We start from the raw sequence: 16,104 nt of genomic DNA on the forward strand, positions 1-16,104 counted from the left end.
TCAGTGATGTAATGTTCTTTTGCTTCCGCTGTGTGATGAGACACCTAGCTAATAGGTGGGAAGCCTCACTTTCATCATTCACTGGGTGCTGTGCTAGTAATACAGAGTCATGTCAGAGCTTCCTGAGTTTCAAAGAGTTTCAAATTGTTTGTGGCCGCTTAACTGGTGCCTCTGTGACTGAAGTTGCCAATTTATTTGCCGTGTTGCAAGGTCCAGTTTTAAAGGTTATGATGTCATATACAGTTTCCAGGAAAACGGTGTCTGATAAGCAGAAGCATGATCAACTGATCAAAAGAAACAAAAGGACATTGCAGGGGATTGTGACTCGGAATAAGAAAACAATTGCTGCAAAAGTGACTGCAGAGCTCAATCTCAGTCCCGTGAAGACTGAGAATGAGCTCTGCAGTCACTTTCATAACCTTGATATTGTACTTTCCGTCATGACAAATAAATTGGCAACTTCAGTCACAGAGGCACCAGCTAAGCGGCACCAGCAATTTGTCGTCTTTGCAGCTCAGTAAGCTCTGACATGACTCCGTATTGCTAGCAGCACGCGCAGTGAATGACAAAAGTGAGGCTTCCTATTTGTCAGCTAGGTGTCTCATCACACAGCAGAAGCAAAAGAGTGTTACATCATTTCAGCTTTCAACACGAAATATGTCATCACTTTCACATCTGCAAATCATGTAGTGTTTTTTTTTTGTCTAGCCCCTGTATATTATTGTGTGTATTCCATTATCTGCAGGTGGCTGCTTCTTGCATAAATCTTCCCTGTAGTGTCTTCTTCATACCTCCTGGATACTACTCTGAGCAGTAGTCCCTTGACACTGTGAGAGTTAGCAGCTGCTGTTCCTGAGAAAAGTTGCACCACCCTCCCGCCCCCTTCTGCCTTCTCCACCATTCACAAAAAACCTATTATTAGTCTCACACAGAGAGTTGTTTTCTGTGAATGAGCAAAACACGATGCATTGTGAGAGAACTAAATACAAGCAGTATGAAAGACAGAGAGCGGGAGGAAGCAAATGGTGCAACTGTCCTCAGTAGAAGTGGCTGGAGGTTTCTTGCGCGTGCGCTCTAGTGGGATAACAATGAACTAAGTAATGTGCACGTCGGCCCCAGGTGGAGATGACCATCACTACTATACATTACGCGTACGTAGGTTGCACCAAAAATTTTTTACAAACTGACATCTATGAGAAGATGAGCTTTTAAGCGACAAATAGTAATGTGAGCCTGATCTCTATGGTTTATGTACTTTTAATTTTTGTATTGGGTACATTACATGAATACAATATTTTATCTATAATGTAAACTTTTCATTTCCGTGAGTTGATTTGTTTTTCTATATTTTGTAAACTTTCAAAGTAGAACTATAGGCAAAACTTTGTTTTCACTTTGGTTAGAGTAAGGGAGGGATATTGGTCAATTTATTTTTTGACATCTGTTGCTCATTGGGGTGATTTCACTTCAAGTGTTACTAAACCCAGGACCCTGCATTCACCATATCTGGTCTTCCACAGTGCACAGAGCATGGAAATGCAATTACTTTAGTAAAAATAAACTGCTAACTACCTTTTCTCATCAGAGACTATTAGTCTCCAGTAGAGAGCACTGATTAAAACTTGTAGGAGGAGTTTTCATTTTGCTCTAGGAGGATGCAGAACCCCTGACCTCTGTCTGGACAGTACTGATTGGCCCTGTGATGATCACATGCACTTTCCCAAGAAAAAAAAAGCAATACGCACCAAACTGAGCACGTGCAGATTGACTCCACACGATATGTCTTATCAAGGGATAAAAGGGGGACACTGTCAGAAGGGGAGAATCAGAGAAATCAGGATCAAAAAACCTTTTACACAATGCAGAGGATTAACCCCTTAGGTTCCACAGTGAGTATAACAAGCATGCTTTACTGCATATACAGACTGATTTTGCTGTTGTGGGTTTAGTAACACTTTCAATTGCTGTCCCAAAACCAAAACAGGAAATGAGTGGAAGTCCTGGAAAAGTTCCATGAAAACTAGTGTCTACATTGGAAGATTTCCCCTCTATTATTTTCCTGGGAACAACCCAAAATTTGAGATTTTCTTTAACTCTCACTTTCAGATAATGGTAAACTTGACAGAGAGAGGGTGAATCTCCCTAACAGGGACACAAACAGCAATAAAAACTGACAGGTGTTCTAATCCATCTTTGTCCAAAACTAAAAAGTAAGTTGATCCTTAACCCCTTGCCTACAGGGCTAATTCTGACATTCATTTGTGCCTTGGGGCAATCCAGGACTTCTCTTTGATATAGATCTGACAGATTTGATGGCTTCCAACACCAGGTCAAATTTATTATGAGATTTTCATCTCAACATCAAGCTCTTTTTGGAGTTTTACAAAATCACTGGCATTTACTAGTAGAGGACCCGGTCGTGCGGAAATATGTGAATGATCATCCTCAAATTGTCTATAGGAAGGCCACACCTTTATGTGACAGACTTACCAAAAGCCATTATACACCCAATTTTTCCCACATTAAAGCCCACACTACAGGGATGAACAAACATAATAAATGCAACCTTTGTTCCTTTACTCAAGCAGGTCAAATATTTACTTTGCCTAATGGAGACATTTTTTGTCCCAAATTCCGTGCAGACTGTAACACTGAGGGCGTAATATATCTTATGACCTGTAAATGTAGAATCTTCTATGTGGGCAAAACCAGGGGCAGACTGACCATTTGAGCATTCGGGCACTGCCCGAGGGCCCGGAGTCAGTAGGGGGCCCCATGAAATGCCCCTGGTAACTTTTATAGGCTTTTTTGAGTGTGGGAAAGGACACAGGGGCCCCATGATCCCCTATTGCCCGGGGGCCCCATGATTTGTCAGTCTGCCCCTGGGCAAAACTATTAGGAAATTACGATCTAGGATCAAGGATCATGTCTATTATTCCACCAACAGCAAAATGGTCACTCCAGTTAGCAGACATTTGGACTTTTATCATAGATTTGACATTATTATGGTCTCATTTATGGTATTAGAGGTCATTTTGAAAGACCCCAGAGGTGGTAACTGGGATAAGTGTATATTGCAAAAAGAGGTATTCTGGATTGAACGGTTAAATGCCACATCCCCACCTTGTCCTATAAGCCCTTCCTTTAAGTCATAAAATGTCATTCAATTGATTGTTGGCAACTATCTGAGCACCTTTGTTGATATGGTACCTATGTACCACTTGCTATATCTCTTGCATGCTCTTATTGGCTGGATTTTAAATTGGTTTTATTGTATGAACTTTGAAAATTTTTTATGCTTATTATTGTTTTATGATTTGATGATATCTGCGGGCATCATGTGTGGGCCCCCCCTTCCGTCCATGATCATTCCCCCAGTCTTCCCTCCCCATCCCTGGGGGGTTGATGGTGGGAGAGGGTGAGGTGTGGCCATTTGGGTGTGTGGTAGGGGTTTGCACTCCTGCCAATGGCCTCTAGTTGGCAGGCGTCCAGTGGCGCCATGCACTGGGCCCCACCCCTCCTGCCCATGGCGGGGTCGGGGCTTCATGTCGCAGCGCAACTCGACCATGGCTTCCGTATAGTGGTGGCCGGTGTTGGCCATTAGTATAGCCATCCTTGTGCGCCCACCACCATTTTGATGGTGGGTTCGCATCGCAGTGCGTACGCATGGCCGAGTGCGGTGACGTCATGAGGCGCCTTGCAGCTTTAAATTTTTATATTTATATATATATTATTTAATAAAATGTTTGCTTTAAATGTTTTTATCACTTTTATTGCTATCACAAGAGATGAACAACATCCCGTGTGATAGCATGGGCAGTAACAGGTACTCTTTACTGAGAGATCTGAGGCCTTTTAGACCCCAGATCTCTTCTCTGCCCTAAAAGCATCTGATCAAGCTGAGATCGTTGTGATCAGAAGCTTTCATAGGCTGGTAACGGACTGTTTACATGGGACCGAAGTGACAAATTACTTGTCGGTTCCGATTTCATAGTCCATAGAGATGATTAGGGAAGTTCAAGTCCTTGGTCATCTCTATGGTAAGCCAGCAGAACCACTGGCTTCAGTCCCGAGCTCCCTCCGCTGCATGTAAAAGTGATCCAGTGGCTATTTAGCGGCTAGGATTACTTTTACATGAAAGAGAATCACTAAGAGAAAAAAAAGATACCGGGATCATGACTGCAGCTGCAGCCATGGCGGCTGTATAACCACTTGCGTGTACAACCTATGGGCAGAAAGTAATTAATTGGCATTGGGGCCCATAGTAGGGTTGCCACCTCATCCCTTTAAACCCAAACACATATTAATTACACAGGTTCTGTGGCTGATTAAAGTAGTAATTAAACTCACTTAGTGCCTTATGTGCATTAAGCCCTGGGTCACATATGTGCGGGTGGTGCCACTGCAGATCTGCACCAAAATCTGTGCAGCTACACCACCCACACAGAGGAATGCGGACCCGCGGACGGGTGCCATGAATTCTACTGGCACACAAAATTGCAACCACACTAAGAACCGAGATTCTCGTGCAGGCTGCGGTTTGCAAAGAAGTGCCCCTGCCACCCTGTAGCAGCATTTGTGCTGTAGGGCGGTGGGCAAGCAGAGAGATACAGCACAGCATGTCCATGCTGACAGGAGAGAGACATGTGTTGTTTACACACAGGTCTCTCCCCTGTCAGCTTTCCCCGCCGATCGCCAGGTGCCAGAGGGGAATCTCCAGCAGGGACCTGATGATTCACATCCCTAGCCACAGGTAGGGTGGCGCACACGTGCCCCCTACCTGGAAATGCAAATCCCATATATATATGTGATTTTGCGCAGCCCTGCCGCAGCATTTCTGCTGTAGGGTGGCAGGCAAGCAGTTAATTACACAGGTTCTGTGGCTGAAGGTGGCAATTAAACTCACTTGGTGCCTTATCTGTATTAAATCAGCCTCAGAACTTGTAATTATTTATTTATTTATTTCAGGTACTTATATAGCGCCGTCAATTTACGCAGAGCTTTACATATATATTGTACATTCACATCAGTCCCTAACCCTCAAGGGGTGTACAATCTAAGGTCCCTAACTTACATTCATATATATACATACTAGGGACAATTTAGACAGGGCCAATTCACCTATCAGCATGTCTTTGGAGTGTTGGAGGAAACCGGAGTACCTGGAGGAAACCCACGCAGGCACAGGGAGAACATGCAAACTCCAGGCAGGTGGTGCTGTGATTGAGATTTGAACCAACAACCCTAATACTGCCAGGCAGAAGTGCTAACCATTTAGCTACTGTGCTGCCCAATGTAATGAATATGTGTTTGATTTTTACAGGGATGAGGTGGCCAATAGGCCGGAGCCTACTCTGCCTGTGGCAGTGCTGGTATTTTATTTCCTGCTGACTGTCACTTCCTGTCCTGGAGAAGCAACAGGAAGTCTACAGGCTTCAGTACCGTCTCCTCTCAGATGGCTGTTAGCACAGACATCAATAATATTCAGCTATTCTAATCCTTCCCTGCTCTATCCAAAACAAAAAAATGGGTGAGTATCCAAAGAGCTAGCAATTGAAAGTAAAGCATAGTTTTATAATTGACCCTATAAAAAAAATAACATTTTTTAAAAAAGTAGTCGTCAGCATTAAATATATAAAACAAATGTAGCCCCATAGATGTCTAATTCTTTGCAGGGTGTTTGATTTCCCAGGGGCTTGTGTTTCCTGCATAATAAAGAAAACCGGTTCTGCTCTTGAACAGCGCAGCCACAACACCTGTGAATACTAGGAACTGTCACTGTACGCCTTTGTCCAGGTCTACAGCTGAGCCAGGCTGACAAGTGTCGTCTATGGGGCTGGCTGCAATGAATAAAGAAGGGGTGTGTGCTGGAGATTAGAACTCACACACCCAGTGGAGTAGGAAGTGATTGTACACTGGGGATTTCTCTTGCCAGCAAAGCGAGTGGCATTGTGCACCAGCTGTGATCCCTCGCACCCAGCCAGGGTCTGGTGGCAGCCCTGTGGAAACTGATGACAACTTTCTATGAACAGCCAATCAGTCCGTCCCTTTGCCCCCCTCTGATCAAGGGGAAGTGGACATTGGAGGTCCAATGGCTTCCCTACCTGACAACCTAACATTGGGGGACAACAGTACGGGGATAGCCAGCCTCTGGAATGGCGCACACAGGGTGAGTGGTGCTAATCTATGGCTTTCATTTACACGTCTAAGTGTTGTAGCTGTTTATAAAACTTTTTGTGAATCTTTGTATCATTGTTACTATAACAGTATCATTTCCTTAGGGCTCATTCACATTATTATCGGGCTCATTCACATTATTATTATTATCGGGCATATTCACATTTATTATAGGGCTCATTCACACTATTATTATTATGATAGGGCTCATTCACATTATTATTGGGCTCATTCACGTTATTATTGGGCTCATTCACATTATTATTATTATGATAGGGCTCATTCACATTATTATTGGGCTCATTCACATTATTATAGGGCTCATTCACACTATTATTATGATAGGGCTCATTCACGCTATTATTATGATAGGGCTCATTCACACTAGGAGTCATGTTGATGCACATTGATTGATACAGCCCCGATGCGAGGACTCCGTTGTTTTCTACATGCCCAGTACATACCATAAAGCTAGGTTTAGACCTTAGTCTAAACCTGATGCTTCTTTGAGGAGCGATCCTTGTTTTGGATAACTTTTTTCAGAGGTGTTTGGTGGTGAGGAAATGATATAATGCCTCCTCACTGCAACCCTGTGAGTTGCGGCTTCCCTGTTCGACATTGGTGGGATTGCTGTCCGTCGATGATATGTTTGATAGTTTTTGCTGCACATATGAAGCATTGTGACGGTGGCATCAGGGGCGGACTGACCATTTGGAAACTCGGGCACTGCCCGAGGGCCCGGGGTCAGTAGGGGGCCCCATGAGATGCCCTTGGTACCTTTTTCATAGGCTTTTTTGAGTTTGGGTAAGGACACGGGGCCCCATGATCCCTTATTGCCCGGGGGCCCCATGAGTTGTCAGTCCATGCAAGCACCCCTGTCTCATGCCATTGCAGACTAAGATGGTTGGGGGGCTAAAAACGCAACTTCATCACACATTTTTAACAACCCCCCCCCCCCCCCCCCCCCCGCAATCGCACATCTAAACTTTTGTATTACAAAATTTTGTGCTTGTGTGGGTTTCCTTCGGGTGTTCCGGTTTGGTTTCAAGCTCCAAAATCTTGCTAGTAGGTCGATTACCTTCTGTCTAAATTGGTCCCTGTATGTGTGTGTATACAGTCATGGCCGAAATTGTTGGCACCCTTGATATTTTTCCTGAAAATCAAGTATTTCACACAAAAAAGGTATTGCATTAACACATGTTTTGCTATACACATGTTTATTCCCTTTGTATGTATTGGAACAAATATAAAACAGAGGCAGAAAAGCAAATATGACATAATGTCACACAAAACCCCAAAAATGGGCTGGACAAAAGTATTGGCACCCTTAACTTAATATTTGGTTGCACACCCTTTGGAAAACATAACTGAAATCAGTCGCTTCCTATAACCATCAATAAGCTTCTGACACCTCTCACCCGGAATTTTGGACCACTCTTCCTTTGCAAACAGCTCCAGGTCTCTCTTATTGGAAGGACACCTTTTCCCAACAGCAATTTTAAGATCTCTCCACAGGTGTTCAATGGGATTTAGATCTGGGCTCATTGCTGGCCACTTCAGAACTCTCCAGCGCTTCTTTGCCATCCATTTCTGAGTGCTTTTTGACGTATGTTTGGGGTCATTGTCCTGCTGGAAGACCCAGGATCTTGGACGCAAACCCAGCTTTCTGACACTGGGCCCTACAGTGCGACCCAAAATCCTTTGGTAATCCTCAGATTTCATGATGCCTTGCACACAGTCAAGGCACCCAGTGCCAGAGGCAGCAAAACAACCCCAAAACATCATTGAACCTCCACCATATTTTACCGTAGGTACTGTGTTTTGTTCTTTGTAGGCCTCATTCCGTTTTCGGTAAACAGTAGAATGATGTGCTTTACCGAAAAGCTCTATCTTGGTCTCATCTGTCCACAAGACGTTTTCCCAGAAGGCTTTTGGCTTACTCAAGTACATTTTGGCAAACTGTAGTCTTGCTTTTTTATGTCTCTGTGTCAGCAGTGGGGTCCTCCTGGGTCTCCTGCCATAGCGTTTCATTTCATTTAAATGTCGACGGATAGTTCGCGCTGACACTGATGCTCCCTGAGCCTGCAGGACAGCTTGAATGTCTTTGGAACATGTTTGGGGCTGCTTATCCACCATCCGGACTATTCTGCGTTGCAATCTTTCATCAATTTTCCTCATCCGTCCACGACCAGGGAGATTAGCTACAGTGCCATGGGTTGCAAACTTCTTGATAATGTTGCGCACTGTGGACAAAGGCAAATCTAGTTCTCTGGAGATGGACTTGTAACCTTGAGATTGTTGATATTTTGCCACAATTTTGGTTCTCAGGTCCTCAGATAGTTCTCGTCTCCTCTTTCTGTTGTCCATGCTTAGTGTGGCACAGACAGACACACAATGCAAAGGTTAAGTGAACGTCTCTCCTTTTTATCTGCTTTCAGGTGTGATTTCTATATTGCCCACACCTGTTACTTGCCCCAGGTGAGTTTACAGGAGCATCACATGCTTGTAACATTCTTATTTATCCGCAGTTGTGAAAGGGTGCCAATACTTTTGTCCAGCCCATTTTTGGAGGTTTGTGTGACATTATGTCGAATTTGCTTTCTTTCCTCCCTTTTTTTGTTTTGTCCCAATACACACAAAGGGAATAAACATGTGTATAGCAAAACATGTGTTAATGCAATACGTTTCGTGAGAAATACATGATTTCCTGGAGAAATATCAAGGGTGCCAACAATTTCGGCCATGACTGTATGTATGTATGTGAGTTAGAGTGTAAGCTCCTTGAGGGCTGCATAAATTGTCAGTGCTGCAAAAAATATATGTAATAAATAAAAATTTTAAAAATGCAGTATGTTTGCATTTGTGTGCTATAAAATGTTGTTTTTGACATTTCAATAAGTCCTCATGCACACTGGACATTTTTACAGCTGCTGCTTTTGACGTTTTTTTTTAAAGCCAGTAAACCCCCAGCATGTTATCCTATGTGTCCATGCACACATAGACTGTAATCAACATTTTGTGGCAGGGGCGTTTTTTGACTGAAAAAAAAAATCCAGGACTAGTGGGTTTCTAGGAGATTTTTAGCTGTAAGAACACTCTAAACCTGAAAAACGCGGTAAATCGCAGCAAACTGGCGTTTTTGGCCTTTTTTTTTGGATGCAAAAAATCGTGGCAAAATGACGATAAATGCTGAAAAATTCATGTTTTTAAGGTGACTTTACACAGCTAACATTACCAGAGTTAAAATGTCCAGTGTGCATGGAGCCTGAAGTTAAAAGAAAAGTAAACCACGTGTTGTAACAACAATTGTATCACCCATCAGCACACAATACATAGAAAATAATGCCTGCAGGCTGGTGTGTTGGAGCCCTTAGGTTTGTTTGTTTGGTTGTCTGGCAGAATGAAAGGAATAATAACCAGCTGAGGAGGACAACACAGGTTCACTTTCAGGCCACATTTTCACTTGCAAATGGGCCCCCAACTGATTACACGTGGGAACCCCAGCAGAAGTTTTTGGGGGTTTTTGGCAGAATTTTTTTGTATAAAATCCAGCCTCCAACTCCTACAAAAAATGCATGTGAAAATGTGCTACAAAAACTCACTGAAAAGTGCAAGATTATGCAGCAGCAATGGTGTGCTAGGCTTAGATGTGTTTTACATATATTACCATTCATCTGTTTGGAGGGTGTGCTTTGCTGCGGCAAACAAGCAGCAAGTGCAATTTCTTTAGGCTGGCCCGACACATTTTGCGCTTGTGGTAAGTGAATTAAAGGCTAATTCCACCTTTTCTAAAAAAAAAAAAAAAAAAAAAAAAAAATTAAATGTACCCACATTTGTTTAAACAAACAAAATAATGTTGTTTATTATTGTTTTGTTTTTTTGCATTAAGGCCTTTAGACTATTCCTCCAGCTGCAAGTCTATACCAAGATATAGACCTTCTGTTATGAGGATGGAGAAAGTAATAATGCACTACAGGCACCGTGATGTCACTGCAGTTGTGCTCCATTGAGAAGTTCCTCTGCTGTGGTGGCATATGGGATTTGTAGTCTTTTCATTCACAGATCTCTGTAAATTAAAAAGCGTATGACTGGAGCTATGCACAACCACAACAAACTCAAAAATTCACTTAATTGATTTAAAGGCGTGCCAGGGAGAAGAGCCCCTTGATTCAATGAGGGGATGGGGGCAGTTTGGGGGTAGCAGAGCTGCAGACTGTTCATATTTCATGTTCCACACCAAATAAAGATGAGTGAATGGTAATGTATTAGGGTTGCCACCTCATCCCTTTTAAAACCGAACACATATTAATTATACAGCTTCTATGGCTGATTAAGGTGGTAATTAAACTTATCTGCAATAAATTGGCCTCAAAATCTGTGTAATTAATGTGTTCGTTTGTAAAGGGATGAGGTGGCAACCCTATAATGTATGCAAAACCCCACACACCACACTGGAATTAAACAGCCCATAGATTATAGTTTTTTTTCATTCAACCATCGGGTTGAATGGCACAAACTGACTCGATTCCCCCACCGACACACTTGATATGGATGGGGGAATCCTTCCCTCTGAGCTAATGTTTTCTGACAGCGGGGAGACTTCCCCATCATCAGAATACACTAATCAGCATTGATCAAGCAGGGAACTTCCATCAGGGCAGTTGTACAAAAGTCAATTGATCGACTTCTGTACAACCTTAGTGCCCATACATGCATCGAAATGTGTCCTGTCCCTGCTAAACTGTCCAAATTTCGATTCATGTACGGCACTCTTAAGGCTTACTTGTAATCTTAAAGGATACCTGTTTTGAGAAACACATGGACACCACCATTATTGGAATATGTAGATGTCTTCAGATGTTTTCTGATAAGCAGATGTGTTCTGGGTAAGTGAAAAGGCAAGAAGGACAGCAGTGACTGTCCAATACAACTCCCATGCCAGGTTTACTGTAACCAAGCCCAAAAAATGTCTGTCTCCACTGTATATCCATGACAGGTCCTCTTTTTAAAATGAAGCTAAACTTATTTTTTTCTTCAACGGTCCCCGTCCCAGGCCAGCATCCTTTTCTGGGTGTCGGTCATCGGCCATCTTTATTGGCTGGCACACAGTGACGTCACTCCTACACATGTGCAGGAGTCAGTCATCCCTGAACACAGGGGCCGTGCTGGCAATGTACATGCTGGAGAACACTGCAAGCAGGCAGGTTGGTGGATTTTATTGTAGATTGCATGTCTCTTCTGCAATAAAGAGCCTGCCCACTCTTAGTTTGTGAGAATAGAGGTTTAGTTCAGCTTTCATTCTGGCCATACAGCAATTTTCACGCAATTTCCAAAGTCAGCCATGCTCGACCTCCTCCCTAGCCCAGCGCTCCAGTGACTTGAGGAGGGGCAGAGTTGAGAGAGGTGACTGACTGTCCTTGCTCTCCACTCTGAACAGACCAAGAACTGAGTGATCATCGGTCATGTGATCGCTCAGTTCTTGGTATTAGAGCCTACATGGGACAGCTGCAGCATAGGGGTGAATATATGTTTTTTTTTTTTCATATTACACAATTCTCCTTTTTATATTTTCTTCCATTTAGGCATCTGTCTTGCTGGGACTTGTAGTTCCACAACAACTATCCAGTGACAGCTTGACCAAGCCTGCAATGCAGAGTGTTGGACTATGGGAAGCGTTCAGGTCTCACAGTGACATCGTGGTCAAGCTGTGCTTGCTCTTGTAGATCCATTCATTGTTCTTTAACTCTTGTGTCCCACACATTGGACTCTGTGTTGGTGTTGATGGAGTTAAGACCAAGACAAAAGGCATTTTGTCAAATGGGCTGTTTATTGCTTGTGCTTGGGGCCAAATTCAATTCCAAGCAATCTGTAGGAGCACAAGAGCTCATTGTTGTGCACATAGGGGCCTGCCTGTCCCAGTGGTCCTAATCCTTTTGAAGGCCTAATATGTGTTTGTTCCCCTCAAATATATGAAACTAATCAAAGATCTGGAGCAAGGTCTGTTTGTGCTGATAGATAAAATGTATCTAAAAGAAACAATGCTAGTGCCTCTTTTGTGTTTGTCATTACACAGCAGTATTTTCAAGAGATACAAATAAAGTTTGCAATGGTAAATAATATGTGTCCAGCTACCAAAGACATAGTTGTTGATATTTCAGGCGCATGATTGCTCAACCAGCACTTTGGCTAAAGCTAGTCATACACATGAATCTAGCGTGGATGGAGAAAATCAATAGATTAAAAAAACAGCCTGGATGGTGGAATCTGCACTGTTGGCTATTGTATTCGGGGAGCCACAGCACCTTTCAGCTGTCTGCAAACCTCAACAGTGACTGTATCTGATTGAATGCTGTCACTCCTTGGGCAACAATTTTCCAGATGGTCTAACTTTTTCAATTGGGTTTCCTTGAGTCGGGAGGTGCAGAGGGAGATTAAAAATGTTGCCAATTCTGTGGGAATCGCTGAACATTTGAGCCATGTAAGGCCAGATTTCGTTTTAGCGCTCTTGCCTTGCCACTCTGAGATCCTGCGTTCAGCTTCCACCCTGGATGAAGCCAGAATTGTTTGCATGGGTTTACATTGTGTACTCCAGGTTCCTTTCACAACACAAGATTATTGTGTGAATTGGCTTAGAATCATGATAAGATATACAATCTTGTTATATGACTGTGGAAGGGGCATTCGATTGTAAGCCTTTATAAGGACAAGAAGGCCTTGTTCACATGGGCTGTACACCCATGGGAGTGCAGTGTTTACCCACACAGATGCACAGGTGTTCCATGAATCCCCATGCAGGCAGTTCCACGGATGTCAATTGGGAAGCAGCAGAACACACACACCCACTGTGTTTTAATATGACATCCCTGTGAGTGTGGGTGCATGTCCCTGAACTCACATTGTCGGCCTTCAAAGCCATGCACCTGTACAGATGTCAAACTGGGAGCAGCGGCTGTGCCCATGTGGCCACAGTGTCCCAACTGATATGAATGGGACTTCTGCACGGGGACACATGGAACATCTATACATCCCTGTGTGGGTAAACATTGCTTTCGTATGGGCAAATGCTATAGAATGCCCTATGTGAATGAGGCTGAATATGTGAATGGGTTCAGAAAGAAATTCTTTTTAAAAAAATGAAACGGCAGGTTGTTACACAGTTGGCCTCAAGGCAGATGGCATTGAGTTGGTTGCTGTGGGGCAATGTTTATTTATTACAGTCATTTATATAATGCCAGCCATCTCCAAAGCACTTTACCTATTGTACAGTCACATCAGTCCTTGCGCTCAAGGAGCTTACAATCTAAGGTGCCTATCTTTCATCATACATAACACCCACACACACTAGGGCTGACCTAAAGCACATCTTCATCAAGGAAAACAACTTATTGGCATCTTCCTCCATACCCCTTGTAGGCAGATTTGATAACCAAGGCCAGAAAATTTCTCTTCCTGGTACTTTCAATCTTCAGGTCCATACTTTTTTGGGCAGATTTGTAGTGTATTAATGTGCATTGAGAGACATTGTTGTCTTCAGTACCTAAGCAAAGGCAGCTTGCATAACTGGCATAGTTGTCAACCATTCCTGATGGCCCATGACACCAGCTTGCCTTAGTAAATGCAAACATCTAATGACATGTTGTAGGGATTTATCCGTATCAGTGCCGATACCAAGTATTTTCATCAGTACTCATACTTGTGAAAATACTCCTGATACCTTAACCAATACTTTGCCGTGCGATTTTGCACTAATGGACGCAAATTGCACCACTAAGAAAAAGATTCCTGTCTAAATCGCATGTGGTTTCCCCACTGCTCCTGTGTGAATCCAGGCTTGCCATAGCTCACACAGGAAACCTCCCTGCAGGCATCCCATGCTGTATGTCAGTGGTAGAGGAGGAGAGGAAGTGTTTGAGGATTTCAAATCCCCACTGCTTTCTTTCCTCTCCTTGCAGCGATGACAGTTCGGGCTAGGCAGCATCTGATAGCTCAGCAGCTGAACAATCAGATGCCCTCTAACCCAAACTGTCATCTCTGGTTTCACGCACCGCTCCTGTGTGAACTCCATCTATGACAAGCCTGGATTTACACAGGAGCAGTGGGGAAAACCGAATGCGATTTGGACGGGAAACACATTCCTGCTCAAATCGCATGCTATTCTTTGCAGTGCAATTTGCTCCCATTAATGCAAATCGCACTACAAAGTATCGGTACTCAGTATAGGCAAGTACTTGACAGAAAGTATCAGTACTTGTACTTGCCGATTTAAAAAAAAACCTGTATTGGTGCATTCCTAACGTATTGATTCCACTTTGCACTGGGAAGGAATGAATACAGATCACAGCATCTCTTCACCTTTTTCTCTGCAGGCTTCATCATCTGTTCCTCTATAGTTCTGTAGGCTACATCCTTTGTTCCTCTACTGCTCTGCAGGCCACATCATGTGTTGCTCTGTTGGAACTCGGGACAAAATGTTATGGCTTTCTGAGTCTCCATTAGGAAGAATTTAACTCCCCTTCTATCTTGCACTCACTATCTGGACAGCAAGTAAAGCTGGCCATATATGGCTCAGTTTTTTTCATTCAGCCAGCAAACTGGATGTAAAAGACTGAACCATAATTTTGCTTTGATCACCTCTGCAGCCAATTGATTGCAGCATTGATCAGTGTATTCTAATGGTGGGGGAGTCCCATTGTCAGAATAAAATGACAGTGTGGGCGATTCCCTTATCATTTGTGTGGATGGGGGTGTAGCCCATTGTGTCATTTTATATTTACAGTAGGACTCCCCCACCATCAAATTACACTGATCAATGCTGCAATCAAATGGCTGCAGAGGTGATTGAAGCAAACTTTTCCAACAGTCTGGCTGATGAGAAGTTGATTATAAGAATGAGTTCCCATGAATGAGAACGGTCATAGATGGTTTAAAATTTGGCTAGTCCCTGCTGAAGCGGCCAAATTTGAATCCATCGATGGCCAGCTTTAGAGGAATATCCCCTGTGGGGACATAGACAAAACCTGACAGAGGCTCTAAAGCTGGCCATACACGGATAGAATAGATTTCTCAAAATGTAGCCAGTTCAGCAGGGACTGGCCAAATATGGATCCATTATGGCTGTTACCTCTCATCTGAGCTCTAACAATGGACTTCTATTGAATGGGACTGTTGGCAGACTTTTGTCAATAACCGGCTGTAGCCACTGATCAGTGTATTCTGACAGCAGGGGAGTCCACACTGTCAAAATACAATGGCAAAGCAACATTCCTCTATCTACCTCCATTAGGAATCCTTTGTTGTCTTTCAATTGGCCCCTTGGGTAATAAAAAACAAACAAACAAGGCATCTATGGCCAGTCTTACAGTGCAGATGGACATATGCCCCACTGCTAGGTATTGTTTTATGGCGGCTGACGATGGGGGCTCCTTCGATATTACAGGTGAAACTCGAAAAATTAGAATATCGTGCAAAAGTTCATTTATTTCAGTAATGCAACTTAAAAGGTGAAACTAATATATGAGATAGACTCATTACATGCAAAGCAAGATAGTTCAAGCCATGATTTGTCATATTTGTGATGATTATGGCTTACAGCTCATGAAAACCCCAAATCCACAATCTCAGAAAATTAGAATATTGTGAAAAGGTGCAATATTCTAGGCTCAACGTGTCCCACTCTAATCAGCTAATTAAGCCATAACACCTGCAAAGGGTTCCTGAGCCTTTAAATGGTCTCTCAGTCTGGTTCAGTAGGAATCACAATCATGGGAAAGACTTCTGACCTGACAGTTGTGCAGAAAACCATCATTGACACCCTCCATAAGGAGGGAAAGCCTCAAAAGGTGATTGCAAAAGAAGTTGGATGTTCCCAAAGTGCTGTATCAAAGCACATTAATAGAAAGTTATGTGGAAGGGAAAAGTGTGGAAAAA

The 16,104-nt window shown here is 43.2% G+C and overlaps 1 protein-coding gene across 2 annotated transcripts in view; it reads left to right on the forward strand.

Annotated features, from left to right (window-relative positions):
- The first annotated feature begins 5,810 nt into the window (after positions 1 to 5,810).
- Positions 5,811 to 16,104, forward strand: part of NIPAL2 (NIPA like domain containing 2) — a 173,163-nt gene continuing 162,869 nt past the window's right edge. Inside the window, exon 1 of one of the 2 annotated variants that reach the window (XM_089666479.1) lies at positions 5,811 to 6,169. In XM_089666479.1, coding sequence (XP_089522605.1) covers positions 6,092 to 6,169 — 78 coding nt within the window. In that variant the 5' untranslated portion in view covers positions 5,811 to 6,091. The remainder of the gene's footprint in view (positions 6,170 to 16,104) is intronic. The other variant, XM_089666471.1, reaches the window with a different exon arrangement.

The sequence above is a fragment of the Staurois parvus genome, unplaced genomic scaffold (genome assembly GCF_062004578.1).
Source record: "Staurois parvus isolate SC_StPar_1 unplaced genomic scaffold, SC_StPar_1.0 ptg000052l, whole genome shotgun sequence".
Classification (NCBI taxonomy): Eukaryota; Metazoa; Chordata; class Amphibia; order Anura; family Ranidae; genus Staurois; species Staurois parvus.